Source organism: Micrasema longulum, unplaced genomic scaffold, assembly GCF_059751315.1.
Source record: "Micrasema longulum isolate JH-2025_06_02 unplaced genomic scaffold, ASM5975131v1 h1tg000819l, whole genome shotgun sequence".
Taxonomy (NCBI): Eukaryota; Metazoa; Arthropoda; class Insecta; order Trichoptera; family Brachycentridae; genus Micrasema; species Micrasema longulum.
Window position 1 is genome coordinate 255,060 of NW_028278011.1, and position 25,366 is coordinate 280,425.

At 30.6% G+C, this 25,366-nt stretch overlaps 1 protein-coding gene across 2 annotated transcripts; it reads right to left on the minus strand.

The window, feature by feature from the left end:
• Nucleotides 1-247: 247 nt before the first annotated feature.
• On the minus strand, nucleotides 248-24,151 carry LOC148278847 (uncharacterized). 2 transcript variants are annotated; one of them, XM_088230805.1, is made up of 4 exons: nucleotides 24,075-24,151; nucleotides 15,512-15,818; nucleotides 3,121-3,174; nucleotides 1,208-1,663 (listed from the first exon to the last, which is right to left on the minus strand). In XM_088230805.1, the coding sequence occupies exons 1-4, from the start codon at nucleotides 24,084-24,086 to the stop codon at nucleotides 1,317-1,319; spliced, it is 720 nt and encodes a 239-aa protein (XP_088086931.1). In that variant the 5' UTR covers nucleotides 24,087-24,151; the 3' UTR covers nucleotides 1,208-1,316. The 2 variants fall into 2 exon arrangements, with proteins under 2 accessions (XP_088086932.1, XP_088086931.1); XM_088230806.1 differs by lacking the exon at nucleotides 3,121-3,174 and having other exon boundaries at nucleotides 248-1,663.
• Nucleotides 24,152-25,366: the final 1,215 nt, after the last annotated feature.

Below are 25,366 nucleotides of genomic sequence, written 5' to 3' on the forward strand. Positions count from 1 at the left end.
ATAAATACATTTTGAGATTCCGATGGCCATTCAAATACTGGTATTGTATTTGTGTTCTTTTGTCATATGTTGTAAGTTAGCTCTTTTTTCAGATTACACCACAGTGTCAATCATCAGAACGGATGAGGGCATTAAAAGCAAAGATAGTAAGTAACCTCCAAAAAAACATTTTTTTGGTTATGATGTCATTTTGTAGTTTATCAACTTTATTTTTATAAAAATCATGAGTTGAGTTGCAAATGTAGTTTAAAATCATACTTCTGATGGTTTGAAAATAATGTTTGAAAGCATAGCAAATCCATCAGCCATTTTATTTGACCAATGACAGGCTTGATATTTAAATTTACATAATGGCCGTGCTATACAAATATTAAGAAAGTTTTTTAATTCGTGTTTCTATTTAAGCTAATTTATTAGTATCTGAAAGTTTAAATTCAGTGAAAATAACATTTCTAACATGAAGACTCTTTGGCATTAGTGTAGCAGTTTTTGTTATTTTTCTCGAAAACACCAAAACGGGAGTTTGCTATCTTTGCTTCCAATGCCCTCAGATGTAATGTGGAATGTGTGTATATTTCAAATTTACTAATGTTTAAATTTAGAATATCACAACGCAGTCTATGTGTGTATTTATTTTCATACATTTTTTTTTTACAAAATATGCTTTACCAAGGAGGTTTTAATAAAAATAATTGAAATTGAAATATTTCTTTGGGATGATACTTTTGACATATGACTCGCAACACACGTGGCGCTTGACGCGGTCGTTTTTGGCATTATTCATTTCTAGAACAAATCGGCCAGTTAACATTTCAATCGTAATGAAAATACCTAATACCCACTGAATTATAATCTTATATATAAGATTTGTGTTAAATTAATGGATAATATATCATGAAGTTACGTAGTTTGAGTTGATTTCATATATGAGAGTTGTATCTCACAGAACCACAGAAAAATATAGCAATCAATAAATAACTTACATTATATTATGTACCTACATAGTAGGTACAAATAAATGATTTTTTTAAAAGTGTTTACCTGTAAATAAAATCACCATTTGCCACTGATGGAGACTCTATTATAATATGAGTTAAGAATTACATTTACTCTTCTATTAAGGAATAATAAATCAATCGAAAACTTATATAACTTAACTTTAATGTTACTATAAAACGCATTTCATTTGTTTCATAATTTACATACATCTTAACATATTTAAATACTTAAAAAAATATCATTTTTGGTATAGAAATGTCAGCACTGATCACTAAATTCACTAGTACATTCCAATGAGTTCCTTTTTTTCACAGAGTTTATTCGTGCTTGGCGGAAACTGACGCCGACTTTGTCGAAGCGGATGCTGAAGCAGACCTTCCGGCACTTCTCCCATAACCTCCGAAGTTGTCGTAGTCATCATAATTATCATATCCGTTATAGCCATTTCCTTTGTAGCCGCCATATCCTCCTTTGTAGCCGCCATTTCCTCCCTTGTAGCCTCCGTAGCCTCCATAGCCTCCTCCGTAGCCGCTTCCATATCCGCCCCCATATCCGCCCCCGTAGCCGCCGCCTCCGTATCCCGGTCTGTCATAGTACCCTGGTCTTCCACCGTAAGGTCGGTTGTATCCGCCATAACCACCGGGCCTATAACCTCCGCCATACCCTGAAAACAAAATTATGTGGACGGTAATTAATACTGTTTAAAATTCTGTTATTTTCCATTAATAGTATGCAAAAAGATAGGTACAGGAATATAGGAAAAGTGGAATTGTAGTGAAGCACACTTTCTTTCTACCTAACTTTGCCATAAAACAGTGTTGTTGGTTTATTCAAAATATTTTATTTTAGGGCCATTTCATATCAAGTGAGAAAATTATGAAAACTTTGAATATCTATTTTTCACCTCTAATTTAATAATGACATAGCTAAATGTATTTTTTTTAAATAAATCTGAGTCACATCTTGCTGGAGGGTGTGATTTTATTAAATGCTGCGAATGCCCAGTTGCATTCCACTGGCAACACTAGCGACTAGTCCAACTCGTTAGCGTCCACGTCGCGAACCCCGGGCAATGCAATCACACTCATAACGGTGTGATCACAGCTGATAAGGAGAGGCTGAAAGGCGAGTTTCTGGCGCCTCCGAACCAGAACCAACAACGAACCAACAAAGCAAAGGTAACTAGGTAACCCCGACAGAAAAATTCACCGAGAAGGCAACTTGAAACCACTCTAATCATTTTATTATAAAGACTTTTTTGTCTATGGAAACTATTGCTTTACACATATTTACTATTTAGAAATCTCACTCGTCACAAAGCTCTATCCCACCAGACATAATTTTGTTTTCTTTTGTTTATTTCTATTAACCGTTATTAGACTTTTTTCAATATTATATAAATCCATCCAAATATTTGATAAATCCACCTGGTGTAATATGTTAATATTATCCTCTGTTGTAATATGCTAATATTAACAGTTCCCCGGCGAGTTGAATCCAGTCCTTGTCTACAAAAATTTGGACAAACCCAAAATGTTGTCGATTAATCCACCTGGTCCATCAAGAAGTATAGAAATTGTAAAAACTAAATTTTCAGGCATTGCCTACTATGTAGGTGAAATAATTCAATTAAATGAATCTCACCCGTATACATAAAGGTTTCAGCTCTTTAACTTGACAAACATCAACAGATGAAAGAATTGAAGGAATATAGATGTTAAAATATGGGCAGAATGGTGAATGTTACACAGTGTGTAAAGTGGCCACTTAAACCATCCAATGACAGGTCATAAGCCTTGTAGATACCTAGACTTAAATATTACCTTCTTTAAAATGTTCTTCATCTATGTTGTAATTTTTAAAAATGATTTCTTTTTAGAAACACAAATGGTTTTTTTCACCAACAATTTCACTATGTTTTAAGCAATAAAAGAAACATATAAATACTCTTTTCTTTTCTTGGTCTTTATAAATTATAATCCAAAATAATTTTAAAAGGGATAGGCATGTTAGTTGACACCTAACTGTCAATACATTGGTGATATTAAATAAATATGTTAGATTTTAATTCTACTTTGCTTAGGTTAATGTGTAAATCTACTGAATTTAATAAATGGTTACCTGGTCGGTAATAACCACCGTAGCCGGGTCTGTCATATGGATAATAACCGTAACCTGAAAAATGAATAACCTCATTATTCAAAATTAAAAAAAAAAGATTTTATTTTAAATATTGATTTTATTTATTCAACAACAACTTTTTATAAAATGACCTAAAAATGCATGGAACAAAGTTAGATCAAGTTAATTGTAGGTGCAGCCAATAAATCCTATATATTTTTAAAAGTAAACATATTCGTTTATAGTATTTTTAAGCTTTGGTATTGCTGTTTTGGGTTTATAGTTTACAGACTAAATAACAAAAGGAAGGCCAGCTGTGACCTGTCTTAAAATAAAAACAATAATACGTTTTACCACAATTTATCGCTCGATGAAGAGAAGCAGGTATTTATCACGCTCAATTACAATTTTACATAATATCGATATTATTTCTTTAAATGTTCAAATTTATAATTTTCCTCGGGTGATGTATTTATAATGAGGAAGTTCAGTGATTTAAAAAAAAAAAAAAAATTGTTAGTAGATTATTAAACTAAGCCAAAAAATGTTTTTAATTTTGAAATATCGTATTACCAGCGCTATTATTTTTTAATGTTTTGTGTTTTTGACATTAATCCGAGTGTGACGTCTCAAGTTCTCTTCCACTTCTTCTCGGTTAGTTCTGCACAAGTAAACCGGAAATCTTCCACAACTCTCTTATTGTGATTCACATAAACTAGTGACGTCGTTAAAAGTAGTTCGTTTTTACTAAAATATTTTATAATATTTTTTTTGTACGTTTGCAAGAAACTTGGATTTATAATTTAATGCTCTAATTTTTACCGCGTGTTAGAAAACATTTTTTTTTCCGATTTCCTGTAGGGCTCAAGTTCCACATTCAGTTATTACATTGTACTCAATCTTTTCCGAATAGTGTTTTTCCGTTCATAAGTACTAATGAAAACACTTCAAAATAAAAGTTTTTTTCAGGTCAGATGCTTTGGACCCCAAGACTTTAGTTTCTTTACGAAATGTCTGAAAAAACTTTATTTTAGTATAATTTTTTAATGCATTTATTTTAATGGAGATTTTCTTCTAATACTCTAAATTGATAAATTACTCTTATCTATTAATAAAGTAAAGGTAGGGCACTGCATTGGCATATCAAATGCAGCGTATCTCGATTATCTGTCACATGAAGGGAAGGTGAATAGTCTTCCGCTTCAGATGCCAATCAAATATTGCCGTGTAGAAACACCTTCAATCAAATGTTTCTTGCCAGGAATCGAGCCCGGGATCTTTTGCATTTTAAGTGAACGCATCAACAATTAAACCACGAGATGGACAAAAATATATTAAAAAATATTAGTGGGTTTTAAAAATTAGTAAAATTTCTCCAACTACTTATAACTATATTATAAAGGTAACCACGTCTACCAAAAATATAATATTTATGGTAAAATTACCTGGCCGATAATAAAATTCAAAGTATCCTCTGTAATAATTTGGCCCATATAAAAAACCTGAAATGATATTAAAAAATAATTTAGGGTAGTCTTTGTTAAATGTCGGCACAATAAAATATTCGGTTCCGGGTTCGATGCTCATTGAAATTTAAAAATTATCCACTGTTGTCGAACCTCCGACCTCTGATCCGTGGGTCTGCGACAGGACCACGGGACCACTACGTAAATTAACGTTTTCTGCCTACATTAGCGGGCGTAGACTCAATTTATGTTATTTAGTAACAATTCTTGATAAAATTCCATTGTAATGATATAATTACTTATATTTAAATACACGGGTCGTAGAATTATAAAAGTCCAGAAACCGCATATGTGCATCAAAATGAAGCCGATTAAACTACTCATAAATGAGTAGTTTTACGTTTTGGCCATTAGTTACTCTGTAGACGTCGCTTGGTATGCAACTGCCGATTTGAATTCAATTATGTCGTTTTGTGTCGTTTGTAAGTGTCAAAATACTGCTGGGATTAAAAGAGAATAGGGTGGGAGATATCTATGTATCATTTAGGGATACGTGGATAATGCAGTATTATTATGCTCCAGGATCCGACCATTGTCCACGTATAAACAGTAATATGTAGGACAGGACATTGTTCCGAGACATTGTCAGAGATTTTTTTTTTGCACCACAAGAGGCCAGGAGGCCCAATAGGGAAATATCACATACTACGACTACCAATAAAAATATATGAAATGGATTTAGAATTATTGATTGTATTTTAAAAATCAATATGGATATTGTAGAGAAATGTTTTAATACGTAAGTGTAAAAAAAAAAACATAAAAATATATAAGTAGAAAAACGCGACATGTTTAACCTTGGTTGTTGTGACGTCAAGATTCATGAAATTGTTCTACACAAATTTCAATGGCAGTAACAAATAAACATGAATTGTGACGTATAAGGGGCGTGGCTTATGGAATCACCGTTTTTTTTTATTTAAAATTACAAATTTAAAAATATTTTTTATGCCAATAATAATAACCAAAAAATTTTTTTTTACCGGACAGTATTTCATAGACCTTTATTACTCAAATTAAAAAAAAAAACTTATTTTTTCCTATTACAGTTGTGAATTACAACACAGAATACCCAGTCTTAAGAAATCTCACATTATATTTTTGTGTTCTCACCGGGAATCGCACCCGGAACCTTCCATGCGCGAGTCAATCTTCTTAACCACTACACCACGGAGGTCACCGATAGACAAGGAGACTATCTCCGCGGAGCAGTATTATCCCTACCCCCTCCCCCCCATTTATAAAAAAAACATTTTATTTTTCGCGAACTCGCTCGTCGTGTATTTATTTTCGCAGCGTTGACGCGTGAACAGCTGCCAAATGGTCGTATTGTCCCAGCGTTCTGTCCTGCGCAGCAGAAGCTGTTCACGGAGCTGGGACCAGACAATATTGTCCTTTTATTTAACATTAAACCATTGATCCGGGATTCTGGTTCTGTTTCGCACACAGCCCGGACTCAGAGAAGTGAACAATTATTTTCTGACTCATTTCAGTAGAATAGTTAACTGAACATTGTTAACCTTATCTCAATCTATAAATCATTGCGAGTATTAATTTATATTGTTGTTTTAAACACAGGATTAAGTTTTATCGATTTTCTGCGAAAAACTACTACGATTAATATAAAATTCCTGAAGTAGCAATACCCGTTTACCGCATAAAACTTATCTGTGATATTATTCATGCAAATATGACTACTAGAATGGAATGCATGTTTTATATTTACTAATGTCTTGATAGCAATTACGAAAAATTTACAATTAAATGGACACGATACAAACGCGAAGAAAATAACATTTCCATTAGTGGTTTATTGCCTTTTGTGTCTTCGTTCTTTAAAATACTTTCATCATGAGCAAATGTGACGCTACGCAGAAATATGCCGCTGGGTGCGATTAAAGATGCTTAAACTGCATTAAACTGAGAAAAACCGAACAGAGATAGCATCTCTGTTGCAATCAATTTCTTTTCATGTTCCCAACCGTGTCATCAGAAGTCAAAATCTGCCATTTATAAAATCTTCTAAGAGCAACTTTGGTTTTATGCCCCAATGTCCAGAATGTGTAGATTAGTCAATTCATCACACGACTTGGAATTTTTTGGGATAGATCTTCCGGCTTTTCGTAGATCTCTTCGCGACTAAACAGTGTGGGATGAAGTTGGATTGGCAAAGTTTAGCTCAAAGTTTTTGGTCATTTGTTTTTTATAATATATTGTATACTATTATTGTTTTGCCCTTGTTTGTCTTTGCTAAATAGTTTTATGTTCTTTTTGTTCAGTTTCTTGCATTTATGTTTCTTCATGTAACTGTTGTAATTGGCTTAGGCCGTATGTATATAATACATAAATAAATAAATCTCTGATAAAATAGTCATAACTTTGATTTACAATAAAAGATTAGGAAAAGGATAGGGAACAAAAATATCCTATATTCCCTTCTCTAAAATGTAAATGTTGTATTATGTTAATATTAACACCCCCCTAGGGGGTTGAATCCAGTCCTTGTCTACAAAAATTTGGACAAACTCAAAACATTGTGTTTGACCTCAAAGTTAATGCTCTGAGCATGAGTAATAATAAACTGTTTAATAATTTATTTTCCAGTACTGGTGTTTGAAGAGAAGACGGATTGGTTTTGCTTTCATATATACCTAAGGATGGAGAATCACCACAATGCGTTTTGTATAATAGGTATATACAATACATATCTAAATAAAAAGTCCACTAAGCATCATAAAACAAGTATAAAAGTAAAGAAAAGTCGAGAACTCAAGTAGATAATAAATATTGTGGACGCAAACAATTTTAAAAAATAAATGTTTTTTATGTTTAACTGTCTTATCTTTATGGTCGTTTGATCAAATTTTGGATAATTTTACTACGTTTCGACTCGAGATAAGTAAACTTACAAGGTATGTACATCAACCATAAATAATAGCATATTACATAAGTATTTATTTCGTAAATAATGTCTCTTATTTGACTTAGGGCACCTAGTCAAAGAAGCGTTTATGATAATTTTAACGACCGATAATTTAAAAAACAAAACAAAGATACTATAGACAATACAAATTCAGTAAATTGCTAATAAGATAAGATTTGCAGTACCAACAATAACTTTACTTTTATGACGCCTCAATTTTTATTTTATTGGCTTATTTATAAGGAGCAATAGGCTTATTTATAAGGAGAATATCGTGGCTGTGGCTAAAGATGTCGCTAAGGACACCGGAGTAGCGACCAGACGACGTGCCAAGCAATTGGGCATCAATCGGCTGTCTTTACATATAATTTTGGTAAACGACTTGAAGATGTTCCCTTAAAAACAAAAAAACAGTGCATCAGCTATTAGTCGTTGACCGCCAAGCGCTTGTAACCTACCCCTAAATCTAAATCTCGACCTCGAGAAACAATTTTTTTTTTTTGAAAATCATCATGAGCGACAAGGCCCATTTCCATCTTTGTGGATATGTGAATAAGCAGAATTACCGCTTCTGGGGCACTAAAAATCCGCGTACGACTCACGAAAAGCCATTACACCCTTTCAAAATTACTGCATGATGTGGTGTTAACGCTAGCTGCGTCATGAGGCCTATTTTTTTGGAAACGCCGCCTGCTAAACGACTACTTTGGACGGTGAGCGCTACAGAGCCATGCTCAACAACCGTTTCCTTCTTCAGTTAGATAAATTGAGATTGGAGAACATGTGGTTCCAACATGATTATAATGTCTATAAAATCAAATTAAAATTATTTACGAAAATGTGTATACTCGTATTTGTGCAATAAACTTATGCAGGTACCTTCGTCGGCAACCTGTCATTGAAGATGTTTTTAAAAAATAATTACTTAACTATTAAATATTTCATACAGAAATTTCGCAAGGTAATTCTTTTGACTTCCCATTGCAATCAGGGCCCAGATCGTTTAATATAATATGTGTATCAAATTTAAACGATGGGATTCCAGATTGACTGATTAAAATAACTTAAATGGAATGAATGATATTTAAACATTTCTTTTTTTTTAATAAATACATGTTTTTGATTCCTTTTTCTTTCCTGGTTCCTCTTCGTCTCTCCTTTCGAACTCATTACCTGAATCCACATCCCTTATCCTTTCATATGTATCAGTATAACTTAATGTGCTTTTATTAAGTTTGTGTGTGCAAGCTTTATCTTCCCATTGAAAAAACAGCTGTTATTTTCAATTAATTAGAATATTCCATGCGTGTATCTTTCGATAGATAATTTGTTTTTTAGTACAAGTTTTTGAACCCTTATTTTGACAAGCCTGTTTTTTGGTTGGCTGGAAGATATTACTTTTAGCAATAAGTCCACCAAAGTACTTATTATTTGTGCTTGAAGATTTAAATTAAAACAATTTAAATTTAAATCAAACACTTAAATCCTCCAGATTTTTCTGGACCAACACTTAACGTGGCAAGAACAGATTGCTGAGGTTGGAAACAAGTTTTATCGTATCCTCCATTTACTGAAAAGACTTCAGAATTTTTTTCCAATCACAACCAAAAACACCTGTCTTATGTATTCTATTATATTTTCTGTGCTATGCTTATATTTGCTATCTTCACGCCAATACGGAACTCATAGATCGTCTGGAGCGTTTTCATCAAAACATTCGCTTTATTTTCAATCTCAAAAAATATGACCATGTGTCACCTTTTCGCCCCGAACTCGAGTGGCTTTGTTTTTCTCAGCGCATAAACTTTCAATCTCTCTCACCACTTTATAATATTCTTCGCAACCCTTGCGCTCCAAAATATCTTGCTGAGAATTTCATTTACCTTTCTGATCATGGTCTTTCACTTCGCTCTTCTCAGGAGAGAAAACTTTCCATTCCTCGACATAGCGCATTATTTTTCAGCTATTCCTTTTCCACTCAACGTGCTAGACTTTGGAATGAGCTACCTAAATAAAAAATAAATAAATAAATAAAAAATGCACTTTATCTAGTGACCTTCCAGAAACGTCTGAAACATCACGATATATCCTCAGAATCATGAAATCCCTGTATTTTACTGTTTTTTTTTTAAAATACATATTTTTATCCCTTTTCTTTGCTTGGTTCCTCCTTCTCTCTCCTTCTAAACTCATTATCTTATTCAACATTCCTCGTCCTTTAATATGTATAACAAAGTCATTTTTTTAATTAAGTATGTGCAAGCCTTATCTCCCGATTAAAAAAAACAGCTGTTCATTTGAATTAATTAGGTTTTTTTATCATTTGTTTTATTTGCATGTTTATGATATATATTTTTATTTTTTAGTTCACATTTTTGACCAACTCTTCTTTTGACTAGTCTGTTTTTTGGTTGGCTGGAAGTTGTTGTTTTTAAGTCCGCCAAAATACTTATTTTTTGTACTTGAAGTTTTGAATAAAATAAATCGCGTATTTCATATAAGAAAAAATGTTTTCACGACTGTTTTAGAACTGTAATTCTTAAATATTATTAACGTTAAAAATAAAAATATCGTTGCGTTCTGTATCCCTATTTCCTGCACTTTCCATTTTATAAGATTCTCAAATATTACCTACATAATCACATTTGTCTAATTATATCGAGAACACATTTTTCTAATCGCGATAATGACGTACCAAAAAATTTGGAGTTACCTGATTAGTTAATCATCTAAAATTAATAAAAGCACTTTATAATTTCATGTCGAAGATCAAGTATTATCAATTAAGTCACTTTTAGGATTTTTTTCAAACGTAAATAAAACTAATTTCACTGTTATCGAAAATAGGTATGACATCATACATAATATTGTAATGAGTCCATATTACATATACTTAGGAATTTATTTCAAGTGTCAAATGCTTTTACTATAATGTTATCTATAATCAAAGGTTATCTGTTATCAATCACACATTTTGATTATCATCTTGACGTAGGAGGAATTTTAGTTGGATGTTATAATAGGAATTTCGGTAAAGATATTTTATACGCAATATTTTTCAATAGGTACCTATCTAATATCTACTTACTCTCTGTGCAACTACGTATTTAATACTAAATTTGAAATGTTATAAATATTATATATTACAGACATTGCCCGCAAGATCAAATCTAAAAATTGCCATACCATGTCTTTAAAAAAATAGCACGTATTCAGTACAACGAAGAAACAAAGTAAGTTTTACATCTTTTTAACTAAATATATCTCAACAATATATAGGCCAAAAAACTTTTCTTACGCAAACCAAATGAATGTATAAAAACGAATCCGAGAATGGAGGAAATGGTAAATATAGGACTAAGGGAGATAAAGTCGTTAACATCACATGCTACGCAGACGACGCGATCATAGTAGCAGTGGCAATTCCCATGATTAGAATATATCGATCTCAGTTAGTAAAACAAAAAGTTTGAATATTTTTTATATTTATATTTTAAAATTCCAAGCTACTCTCCGAAGTGCGTGTAAAGTCTTTTGATTTTAAAAAACTCGTCGGGGTATTTAATAAATGTAATATTCCATCTCAAGTTTAGTTATGTCTCATTTGATTAGTATAACTAAACCTGTTTCATGTACCAATAAGTAAAACATCGTATGTTAAAAATGTTTTTTTTCGTAGGACTTTTTCAGTGTACAATACAAAATTTAATTATATAGATTTCGTAAACATCACTCTGTCAGATTTAAAATTAACACTAAAAATGCATTATGTAACTTAGTAGACATTATTATAATATATATGTACATCTCCTTTCCCCTCCTTATCCTCTCTTCAAGCATTCTTGTCCTTATCCCGTCCAATTTACTATAACTTACTGTTCTTAAAAAATATATTAAAAAAATATTTGACTATTGAAAAATATTTACGAGTACATGAAAATAAAACTTTTATATGTATAAACTTATTTGTGTTTATTTGATATGTAATATATTTTCTTTACTAGCTTTGTATACTTTGTGGAAATCTGTTATCAGTTCTAAGTTTATACACTATATCTGTTTGTTTACTATAAATATGTATTTTTTTATTTTTTTATTTAAACGCCTTTTAGGCTTTTACATGTTTTACATACATATATACAAATAGAAAGACAGACATGTATTTTACAAAGAAGTAGTAAAAAATATATAAATGATTTTTAGAAGAAATAGAAAAATATCAAAAATATCATCTTTACATATTAGTATAAAAGTGGAAAGAACAGAAGTGCATTTTTAAATATGAAGACAGAAATGCATTTTACACAAAGAAAAGAGGAAAAAAAAAAATGAATTAAGAAGAGAAAGAAAAATATATATATATTTTTTTTAAAATCATTACATATTAGTAGAAAATATATGAGGATACATAATAATACATACATGTATTGCAGTGGAGAACAGGAGTACATTTTTGCGTATAAGTTGTATTAAAATAATCTTAAAATTAGAAGAAGTTAGAAAAATACTTATTTAGAATACATATATAAGTCAATAAACCGTAAACAATTGAAATCAACATAGTATTATTTAGGTATTACAATTTGAAGATAGTAAATTGATACACTGCCTTTTAAAATTCAAGTGTTATATTAAATATATCTACGTCATTTGCGTATTCATTTGCAAATGTATGAATTATCCTTATTGGCGATGTAAGCTTATGTATGTAAACTGTTGATTTCCCAAATAAAATAATTTTTCAAGCAGTCAGGTTAGTCATTGTCGTGTTAAGTCCATTGTATTGTATTTTTCATTGTCCTGCATCTGTCCGTTTTTTAAACTGGAAGTGTTGTTGCTGTCTGGTTTTATATTTGTGTATGTCAGCATTTCTAATAACTGTAATGTCAACGTCTTGTATGTTTCCCAATACTATTTTTGTACAATTTTTATCGTGATTATAGTGTTTTATGTCAAACAAACGTGTTTTTCCGCACAGTTCAGTCGTTGGAGAAGTTAAGTTGTAAATTAGTTTTATGATTTTATTTTGTTGTCTTTGTATCCTTTCGTCTTATTAACGGTTCCCCAGAAGGCGATTGGTTCGGAAAAGAAAAAGAGAAAGAAATATACATTGACAAAAAGTGTTTGGGGATTCGCTGCGTGTTTTTGTGAATATTTTCAAAAAAACAATGCACATTGAAAATGTTAAATTTACCGTAAACTTGTCTGTTATTTTTTTTGCCGTAAAATTCAGCCATCCGTGTTTTCGGGAAGTGGTCACTGCAAATTTTTACGGTTTATAGAACACATTCATAGTTCTGTAAATGAGAACGGATATCGAAGGTCAGAGAACTCGTCCGAATGGATGACTTGTGGTATTATCGGCTTTTCAAGATCATTCCCACCGAATTAGTTGGAGAGAGAATTGAAAAGTATTACTCACCATGAAAATGGTTGATTCAAATGAATTTTCTACTAAGGATTTTTCTGGGAGTAGAAATCCGTTTCAATGAGGAAGTTTAATGCTACGAGAAATTAGATTCAGAAAATATTTTTCACACGCGTTTATAGGAAAGGCAGTGGTCTAACTTTATTCTATTATCTTTTTTTTTTTTGGATTATGCAGATTATGGATTGGAGCAGTGATTTTTTTACACACTATATATTTACCATTAGTATATCCCTATCATTTTTTGTTGATAAATTAAAATTTATTTTTAACTTGTTTATTTTCCATACATATACTCGTATTTACATATAATTTTAATTACAAAAATGCACTTTAAAAAAATACATCTTAAAATAAAGCCATAACATAAATTGCAAAAAATGCCCACAAAGACTTCAGTTTCTGAGCGTGGGCCATTCCTTTTTTAATTATTAATAAGTTTATAGCATTTAAATATGGTATGTCATGACCATGCAAAGAAAAACAAAATTAACATATGCTGATATTATAAAAACAGTTTTTTTTTATTTTTAATTTTATTATTTTTTAAAAAAGGGTGTCTATCTGTTCCTTCTATGCTAATCCAAGACCTCAAACCTCCTATCTTATAGGAGCTAATACTTAAAAAAAAATCCTTAAAAGCGCCCAGTTTTGTCTGCCGTATTCGGACGAACAGTTTACAAACATGATAAATAACTTTGAAAAACGGAACAAATGCCGACAGAAAATTTTATTCTGATACTCTTTCTTGAATTAAACAACCAAATTGGTTGGGTTTTGCGGTGCAGAAAACGGGACAGCGAAACGTTGATTTTGTCGATTTTAGTTGGACATAAATCAGTCCTACGTTCCGTTGTCCTTTACGCACAGTATCTGAAAGGCGTTTGCAAGAGAGTGACAGAAAACAATGTTTAAATACTTACTCATCCAAATTTCTAAGCCGTCGCCGATTCTCTTAAAAATTAAAGCATTTAATTGTAAGTATGGCGAAGTTTCTCGAAAATGTATGAAAATATTAATAAAAATGATTAGAATAAAACTGAGCTACTTAGTAACGTTACATGTTCACATCAACACGTGCTTACAATAACCAATCAATTATACCGTTGTGATATATTTCTGGTTTCCGGGTAGCCATGTTTTTCGAGATTGAGCGTGTTTTGACGGGTACGGCGTTCTACTTTTAAGTGTCATAAAAACTCACCGACTTGAACTCGTCACGTCGCGGGCGGTGTGGTTTTAAAAATACAAAACTTTAATTTATCATAGCGATGATAATAAGATGCATAAAAGAAATTGTCTTAGTTTGATAGTCTATTACCAAACATATTTTTTTCAAATAAATCATGGAACGGCTAGAGTAAAACACATTTTGGTAAGTCTGTACCTACTGTTATTCTTCCGAAATGTGTCACACTACATTTGCATCATGAAAATCTCCCATGAGGGTACTATTTAAAAAAAATAGTACAGGGTTTGAACTTGTAGAACTTGTAGAACTTGAAGACAATCTCTCCCAGAATGCCAAGAATAAATAAATTAAAGGATATATAGTAGGATTCGCGACTAGAGTCGCCTGGTTCTGAGAATTGCAAATGTTTTTTTTATTTAATTATGAGCGTTTTTATAATTTACCCAAATATTTCATTTTTGGTGGCTATTTTCAACAAGTTGTAAATAACTCACTATGCAATCCAAGTTGGGGTAGAGTGGGGTTCGAACCTCAGACCTTCGATCCGTAAGTCCGCAACACTAGCTACGGGACCACAACCCGTTTCTATTTATTGTCTAAGGCAGGTAAGATTTACTCCCTAGGGAGTTATTCGGATCTAAGTTTGTTGCAACAGAGAGAGAAAACATTTTAGAAAAGGGAATTTGGAAGTCTAGGCATTTACAAGGCCTTTTTTATGACCTACAAAAAAAATTAACACTTTACTATGAAGAGAGGAGAGGAGATGGGAAGGAAAGAAGAAGACGAAGAAGAAAGGAACAAATCAAATATTTAGATAGTGATATTTCAATCTTGATTTAAGTCCAAATAAAGAATAAAATAATATTATGTATTAGTTAAATTTAAATAAATATTCAAATCTAGACAACGCCAACGGTAAAAATGTTTTTGACTTTAACAAATGATAAACAATTAATACATTAGTTTTTTTTTATAATGCAAATAAGAATCTTATTATGTTATTGACCGGTTTGAATGATTTTTGAAGTACCGTAAGATTTTTCTAGTGCTGTGGGTGTTTTCCGCAAATTGAAAAATGCCGTGATTTAAAAATGAGCGACACCATTTTCAGAACTTGATACAGTTTTGTTTGTATAAAAGCGGTCTGGTGGGTTTTAGCAGAACATAGAATTGACTTTATTGCGGCTGATAAGATTAATATTTTTTTTTTAAATTGTGGACTGGCTGCCTTCTGCATAGCTACGTTTCTTTGTCTTAAATAAAGAATGGATAAGCATTGATAATAATGATTATGCTATAGCAAACGTGGAAAAAATGCAAACCTCCTCCGCCATGTCCTCCATGTCCTCCATGTCCGCCATAGCCGCCGCCGCCATAGCCGCCGCCGCCATAGCCGCCGCCGCCATAACCGCCGCCGCCATAACCGCCGCCGCCATAACCGCCGTTCCCGTAGCCGCCATAGCCTCCATAGCCGCCATGGCCGCCGCCCCCATATCCGCCGTAACCCCCTCCGAGGTCGAGGTCCAACAACCCGAAGGTCCTGCCTTGGACACCACTCTTAGTGCTGACGTCATTGGGTCTGTCGTCAACGGCGGAGACTGCTGCGGCGCAGAATGCCACGCATAGCACCTAGAAAATAGATAAATAAAATGCTATTAAAAATAGAAAATACTGTAATAATATTAAAAACGGTAAAAAATATTATATACTGTTTACATTATTAAATCACGTCTGAAGAAACATCTCCATTCTCTTACTTAATCTTTCCCCCTTTCCTCCTTTCCTCTTTCCTCTTTTTTTCCTTTTTCCCATTGAGTAATAGTTTTTATTTAAGGTAATTTATTACGTTTATTTCTATTTTAATATATTTTTAGCTTTTTAATCTTTTTTTCTGTTGAATATGTTCTGTAACTTGAATTATAAAAAATAAAACTTTTATTTTATTGGTTGGTTGGAAGAAATTGCCATTTGCCAATAAGCACGCCAATGTACAAATAACATTTTGTACAAAAAGTTAAATAAACAAAATAAATAAAATATTTTTAGTTTGTCCAAATTTTTGTAGACAAGGACTGGATTCAACTCCCTAGGAGGCTGTTAATATTAACAGATTAAAACAAAGATGATCCAGACTTTGTCTACAAAAATTTGGACAAAGTCAAAATATTGTTGATAAATCCACCTGGTCCATGAAGAAGTATAGAAATTGAAAACAATTTTTCAGGCGTTGCCTTGAATGTATGTAGGTGAAATAATTCCATCAGATGAATCTCACCAGCATAAATAAAGATTTCGGCTCTTTGACTTCACAAACATCAACAGATGAAAAAATGGAAGAAATACAGATGTTCAAATATGGGCAGAATGGTGAAGGTTACACAGTGTGTAAAGTGGCCACTTAAACCAGCTAATGACATTTTAAGATCTGGATATGCCTAGATTTATATATTACCTTTTTCTAAACTGTTCTTCGTCTCAGTTGTAATATGTTAATATTAAATACTGTAAACAATACTGAATACTGTAAAAAAAAAATGTAAAACTATGAACTACTGAAAAAATCACATATACGTATTTGTTCGTTAAAAGAGTCACATTGTACAAAATGTTCAGGAAATAAGATTTTGTGATTGAGCGATTTTCAAAAAAATTGTTAACTTTAGAACCAAATGAGACAATTTCAATCTTTAAAGAACTTCCAACGTAAAACAATGATATTTTTTACACTAAAAGTACGTATTAAAATAGCTATCTGGGACTCTTATGTTTTTTACATTAAACAAAGTGGACTTCGGGTTTTTATTTCAACTTAAAAAAACATTTTTATGGCGCATAAAATAGCTTATTGCGATAATTTCTGCATTTTTAACTTCAATATGGCAAAAAGTGGACTCCTGTGTTTTATCCTCAATGATACAAATATAAATTTGCAGTTTCATTTTTTAAAAAACGTCTATCTGGTTCACTACTTAGATAATTGCAAGTATCTGAGTATAAAGTCTAAAACCGAAAAACTCTTACATAATTAATTGGTGTGTTGTTTGGGTCATTTAAAAAAGATCTAAATGTCCTACTCATAGAGCGGATATTTTTTTAGTGTTGACACAATACTCGTATCATTTAAAATTCAGGCACATGACCAGTGACCATTGAAATATTTATTATCTCATTATCTTTAAACTTCTAATTGGTTTAATAAAATGAAACGAAAATTCTAATGATTAACCATTAAATTAGTGTGCGTGCTTTATCATTGCAGAAAGATTCATTTCTATCCCAATGTCTGACTGATTATATTGCAATTGCAATGCCTATCTTTGTATTTTGATGCATGAGATAAAAAAAATATTTGACAAATGATATCATCACGATATTGTATTAACTCTTGTGTGGCTGTGATGTCAGACTAGTCGACATACGATACAAGACTTATAAATCTCTGTTATTTTTTTAAATGATAAAGTTGTATTTTTTATAATCTTCAAATAGACATTTTCACACCAGATTTGGAAAGTAAAATTTGTACAACTGTGCTGGATTTTAATACAAAAAATATTTTACCTTGCTACCCGAATAATTATGTCCGCACATACAACAATACATCTGTATAAGAGAGATCACGAAGATAGAACACATACAAGGAAGACAAAGACGCTGTTCTGTAGCCGCCGCAGCCGGTGTTGTGTGAAGTGGACGCACGCGTAAATTATGAGCGGCGAATTCATGTTTTTTTTTTTGCCACAAATAAATATTTCAATTTTGACCCTCACGGACCTCAACCCGACCGTTTTCGCAAATATAAAAAAATATATATTCAATTTGATTCAGGAATTTTATCCGTGTTCAAGTGGAATGAAATTTACAGTTATTTGAGAAATTAATTTTTATTTTTATTAATTCTAAAATTCGACTCATAAAGTTTAAGAATCACTGGATTACGCAACAAAAACAAAAAAGTATACTGGTTTATTCGCTGAAAATTGTATATGGTTAATTAAATCCATAAATTACCATGCTAAATATAAGAAATGAATCAAATAGATTTATCGTTGGTGTAAAAGTTTACTAATGATTTTTTTTCGTGGATTTAACCTTGAACTAGATAATCTATAAAAGGTTAGTATTATGATATTACAAATTTAATATAATTAATCAATTCAAATATGTAGCCAAAGCATTTATTAGTATATCGTAATTTTACTGTAATTCTGTGGTGTAGGTAGTGGTAAGCGCGTTTGTTGCGGGTTCGACTCATTCCCGATGCAAAAATAAAATCCAAGAAATATTATTTAGTGCTAAGGAAAATTGGATGTAAAAAAGTTTCCTTACACGCGGTAAAAATAAGAGCTTTTAATGGTTTAGCGAATTTTCTAGAAAATGTTTGAAAAAAATAATAAAAATGAACTACGTCACAAATTCTTCCGAATCAATAATTGATAGTGTTGTGATAGATTTCCATGTTCCACCAATCAGCAGAACTCATCGGCGAGGACTTGTGACGTCACGGGTAGAGAAATTTTAAAATCACAATACATTAAAAATCATTTGGCTAATTATACAATACATAAAAATATGTTTATATTTTATTAATAATTTACTTTAATAGTCTATTAAAGTATTAAAAAAAAACGAAAAAAAACAGTAAGCTTCCTCATTGGTCTAAGTGTTGTTGCGAATTTTTTGTAACTTAATTACGCATCATATTTCCCACCTGCTGACAAGCCTCTAAATGAGAGACTCAGCGAGTTATTCCTTTTTAAAAAAAGTAATGGGTAAAACGCTTGCTTTACGCTCAGGGGTTTTGAATTCGATTCCCAGTGATATTACGATAGTTAATATTTGAATTTTCTCAAGTCTAGGTATGCAGTGGTGGTGCAAAAAATAAATAAAGGTGTTTATTATTTATGATGCAATCAAGATACATTTCTTTTCTTAAAAGTACATAATATGTTGATAGTACAGTATACAAAAAAATGTACGAAATATTAAGAATAAAATCCCACATAGTCATATACTGTGCGTGGGTATACTGATTTAATCAGTTTTACGTAACAGTATGATTGTATGTACAAATTTACACGCATATATCTATATATATATGTAAACGCATAAATAAACATACTTGCACACAAATATACACACTGTACTTATTTTTTTGTTGTGTCGAGTATTTTTGCATATATTTTTTTATTATTTTATTGTGCAATCAAATAATAGAGCAATGTATTTGTTTTTATTAAGTACATTGTCACGGTTGACAGTGCTATGAAAAATCGGAATTCCACGAAAAATACGAAAACAATACCTACGAAACATTAGATTAATTGATGGAAATATGGTGTAATTAGTTTTAATTGTTTCTTTTTTGCAATTTGGCGGTCTTCGTTTAGTGACGAAGACGTTTATTTCATGGGCAGAGGTTCTGGGTTCGTTTATCGGTGATATAATAAAGCCTGTGTGATATTATATCTAATTTACTAGAATACACATATTTGGTATAATATTTTACTGTCTTACATTGTGAGAATTTACGTTGTTATTATATATATATCGTTTTGAATCAACGTTCGCGTATTGTCAAACCTTATTTTATTGTTGTCATTATTTCGTATTTACTGCATTTTGTGGTTAATTACCGAATTGTATAGGACTCGTCGCACATTATTCATTCGATGTGTATCAGTTAAATTTAAAAAATAAAACCCTTTTTTTTTAGAATATGGTTTTGAAATTTAACATACTTAAAAATAAAAAAAACAATTTATATCATTTCGTCATTTGAATTTTAACAAAAAGGTTTCTTACTTTTTACTAAGCTCTTTATTGTACCATTTTTAATACAATTTACAAGTTTTAAGCAAATATTTTTTTCATACTTACGCACCCACACACACGCACCCTCTCCCTCATTCATTCCCACACGCACATGTATCCTCTCCCTCATTCATTCACGCATACACACATTCACAAACACATGAATACAAACGTCACACAAATACAATTACTAAACTTCTTTTCTTATATATTATGGGTCATTATATTTACAGTGGATTTTTTAAATTGGCTTTAGTATTGTTAAGATTTTTCTAATTGTTTTGTTTATGTAATAGCTGTAAAAATCTCAAATAAAATAAAATAAATAAATAAATAAATACTGAGCACTGAATTCATGCACTCAATTTCTTAATACTGACCAAGGATTATTGTGAATGTTAGATTAAATCTTATAAGAACCTATATATTTTTAATGAACTTTAGATATTTTTAATGGCAAAGTTTATGATTCATGTAATTTTGGGTGCTCTTGTGGATGATGCCGAAAGAGCATTAATTTTTGTACAATGAAACAAAATACTAGGCGTTAACATAAATTGTGTTATTTTTTTTCCAAGCAAGGAAAATTAGACGATACAAAAACAACAAAGTTATCAATAATGTATTCTCCTTCATTATTTTACAACAAATAGTCAATAATTGAGTAGTAATTATTATTGATTTCTTTGTCCAAGCTTTAATTTATTTTATTTGTATTTTATTTAATTGTGCCTTTTATTATAAAGATTTGTGTTTGCCAATTTTTTGATGGACCAAGTCCGTTGATAAATGAATAAATAATAATAGCATCTTCACCGTAAGTATACTGCGCAAATATATTTATTCCCTTGATTGAACCCGAACAGACGGAGGTGTCAATAATGCTTGTTTTCATCTATTTGTTATTTTATTTCCAAGATTTGTAATCAAATTCAAATAAAATAATTTATTTCACGCAAACGGAAACACAATTTACTGTAGAGTGAAATTTTTTCTTTCGAATGAAGTATTATTTTTTCCATTTTGTTTTACCTTTTGGTGCGCATTTTCTAATTTGGAAAAAAACGGACACAACTTAATTTTAACACATAATAATTAACATTTTTACTTTTATCTAACTTCACTGAAACGTTGTTCTGTGCCACATACGAGTAAGTTCCCTGTCCCATTTTATTATATATTTTTTTCATTTTGTATGTGATTCAGTGTATTTATTGAGTATCTAAACTATCCATGTAATGGACATTAACAAAAGAATCGGGTTGTGGTCCTGTAGTATTGTTAAGGACTCACGAATCAGTCCAAGATTCGAGCCCCGATTTACCACAACTTTATTCTAATTTTACAACGGTTAATTATTTGTCTACAACTTGTTGAAAATGGCCTTATAAAATTAAGTGTTTGGGTGAATCATAAGGGGTATATATGGGTATTATTGAAAACCCTGAAATTACGCGGAGCATTAGCTTTTATGTTACGGATAATTACTTTGGACAGCGTCAGCATAGACTGTTTCACAATCCAATATGCAGGACCAACCTGCCAATGATTAAGTCCGTTGAAAGTTCAATCTCTATATTGAACAATATTACTGTGGATATTGACATTTTTCACGACTCTGAGGGAGTTTTTCGTTACAAGATTTCTTACTTTTTTTAACACATTATCCTTTTGGATATTATGTATACTTATGTATTATTTTTATATATGCCTAATTTTGCCTTATTATTTTAATTATTTCTATATGTATGAATAAAGATACTTTATTTTGTAATGTACATATACTCGTATGTGAATAAATAAAATTTAAATTTTAAAATTGAAAGAAATTATTTATTTTTAAGAACTGATAGGTAATACCATTCTATATTATTATTTTGGTATGGTACTTATTATTAATATTTATTATTCATAATTCATACATGTTTTTTGTAAAAGACGAATATGCGTTTATGAACAAATATGATTAATTTAAAGCTTAGCAACACCTTGTTATTTTTTTTTATACATACGAGTACTATGGTGTTGGCTATCAAATTATACTAGCTATATTTGTTATTAACAAATTACAACAGGAAAACTTTTTTAAGCAGGGAATATGGAAGTCCAGGCATTTTCAGGGCTAATGACCTATCGTTGGCTGGTTTAAGTGGCCACTTTACACACTTTGTAACATTCACCATTTCGCCCATGTTTGAACATCCATATTCTTTCAATTTTTCCATCTGTTGATTTAAGTGAAGTTAAAGAGCTGAAACCTTTTTTTGTAAAGAGATTCATTTGAGATAATTATTTCACATACTAGGCAACGCAGTATGAAATTTTAATGACTCCCTAAGGGGTGAAATCCAGTCTAAAAACATTTTGATAATCTATAAATATTGTATATTAGTTATATTAGCTATAAAGTATATTGTTAAGTTTCCTCAGCACGGGTAAGCCCTGTGAGGTCACATTATTTTCATTATTTATTATTGTTTATGATGTAAAAAATAAATTGTTCACTGACTACATAATTGCATGTCAAAAAAATTAGTTATGCAAATTAAAAAATGTTGTTTTCAATAAATCAAAATAAATACGCAAACATAAAATATCTTTTAAATTTCTTATCTCTTATCAAAATAGACTTGTTTTTTTTTAGAATTTGATATTTTGTATAATGTTAAAGTTAACATTAACAATAAAATGATTTATTTTGAATGGATCAATCACTCAATCACTCAATTGATAAATTAAGAACTATTATGAGGACTGTTTTGTCTAGAAAACACTTTAATTATTTTTGTTTGCTTTATTGTGATTAATCCATACATATCATTTTTTGAGTATTTTTCAGTTGTTGATTCTTCTGTTTTCCTTTAAATTTCATATTTATGATATTTTTTTTATACATTATATTTATTTATTTATTTATTTATTTATTTATTTATTTATTCACACTCTTTATCAAAATACAATTCCATATTCATTCAATACATAAATACTTAACATTTTGAAGTATTTTAAATTGTTCATTATTTCCCTATCCGCAAGTGGTGCATAGGGCATTACATTGGAACTCTAATTGCAGTGTATCCAGATCCTTTTTGTTATATGAAAGTTAAATTGTTATTTAACTACAATATTTTGAATTTGTACAAATGTTTGTAGACAAATGACTAGATTTAACCTTTTAGGGAGCTATAAAAATAAGAAAATTTAACAGAGATATATTTTAACTGTTCTTAAATGTTGTACATAATTTGTTAATCTTAATAGCTACCTAGGGGGAGAAATCCAGTATTTTGTCTACAAATATTTGGACAAACCCAAAATATTGTAATAAAACCAAACGGTCTAAAATTAGTATAAAAATTAGGAAATTGTTTTTGGGCGTTGCAGTACTCGTACGTGAAATAATTTAATCAGATAAATCTCTTCACAACAATAAAGGTTTCAGCTAATCATAATGAATTGAAAGATTTTCAAACATAGGCAAAATGGTGAATGTTACACAGTGTGTAAAGTGACAACTTAAACCAGCCAATGAGAGGTCACAAGTCCTGTAAACGCCCAGAATTCCATATTTCGTTCTCTAAAATGTTTTCCATTAAATTTTTTATTGATTTTTAGTAATTTTTTATAAAAAACTTAAATCTCTCCGTTTGTAAAAATATTAAATATAATGTGTTTTCTCCTTACACGTAAAAGATACAAAGTGCAGAATAATAAAAAAAAATGTTTTTATTTTTTTCAATTAAAAATAAATATTTGGGTTCTTACGATTTACCCAAATATATAATTTTGATGGCCATTTTCAACGAGTAAAAAAATCTCTATTAGAAAATGGGCATCAAGTTGGGGTAAAGTGGGATTCGAGCCTCGGACTTTTGAGCCGCGAGTCCGAGACACTAGCCACGGGACCACAACCCGACTCTATAAAATTAAAATTAAGTAAAAAAAAAAAAATATTTAATTTTTGTAGCGCCACCAAAAATCATGAACCATAATCGGGTCTCAGTTTTTTTTCCTACCGTTCAATCCCAGTTGGATTATAAAATAAAGAATAACTTTGATAAATGGGCTTACCAATCGATTCATCTTATCCACAGTTAAAACAACTATATTTTTCAATAACCTTATACACTACGTTGCACTCAAGGATCTAGTAACGATTGATCCTAACTAAAGCTATCGAGTTCTTTTATACCTCGATTTATGCAGTAGTAAACTGCCTTCCTACCAGAGTTGGATTTGCATATTTATGGTTTGGAGGTTCAAGACATGGGAAACACCAGGGTCGAGTTTAATCATATTATTTATTATTTTTAGATCAATTCCCATGACTATTTCATGCCCATTTTGACAAGTGGCTTACAAATTAAATTAATTAAAATATATTTCTCATACACTAACTTTGAACGCACTATGTACATTATACATTCAATATTAGGAATATTTTTGTGTTTTTTTAAAATATTTTTTATTTTCTTTTTTAATTACTATAAAAAAAATACCATATTATCTTTTACAGAATATTTGATTTTTCCTTTCTTATGCCGTACGAAAATATTATAACTGTTCACTATTTATTATAGGAGCAAAAATTCATTAACATTTTCTTGTATACCCACGAACAGGCCATGCTTTTGTGGGACTTTTTTGTTTACTATTTTTCTATTAATATGTATTTCATTGATAAGTAATTATGCTTAATTTTTTTTAGTACTGTTTAATTATTATGTTTATTGTAAAAAAAAACAAAAAATAAATAAAAAATTCTCGTTGCAAATTTATAACTTTGGGGAATGCGCTAGGTCAGGGCATTTATAGTATGTATCTGCATTTAAATTACAAAATAAATTGTTATTTTAAATAACACAAATTTGTATGAAATTATAGATTAAACAAATACACTAACAAATAAATATTACTAACGACACATCAATAATTTGTAAACCAATTTTATTTATTATTTACAGTGTACAATTTAGCTTGTTGAGAGTTAGTACTAACTTATAAGTAATTACGTTCATGTTTGACGTTTTTAAATATGGTAATTATGAGAAGACCCTTAATTAGACTTTCACGTACTTTTAAAGTTATATACTTGATTTATAAATAATTTATTTCTGTGGACTTTCTAAAATAAAATAAAAGTGACGCCTTGAAAAGCAGTTTTTTTATTAATGTTACTCTATCATTCGCTAAATGAACTTTGTAAAATTTTTCATTTTGTGGTCACTAGTCACTATGTGTTTTTAAAATATTTTGTTGTCTGTATTCTAATAGTTTTATACGTTCACCTAATGAATAAATCCACCACTTCAGTATCTTAAATTGATTAAATCTATAATTTACATTTAAGTACTTATCAAATA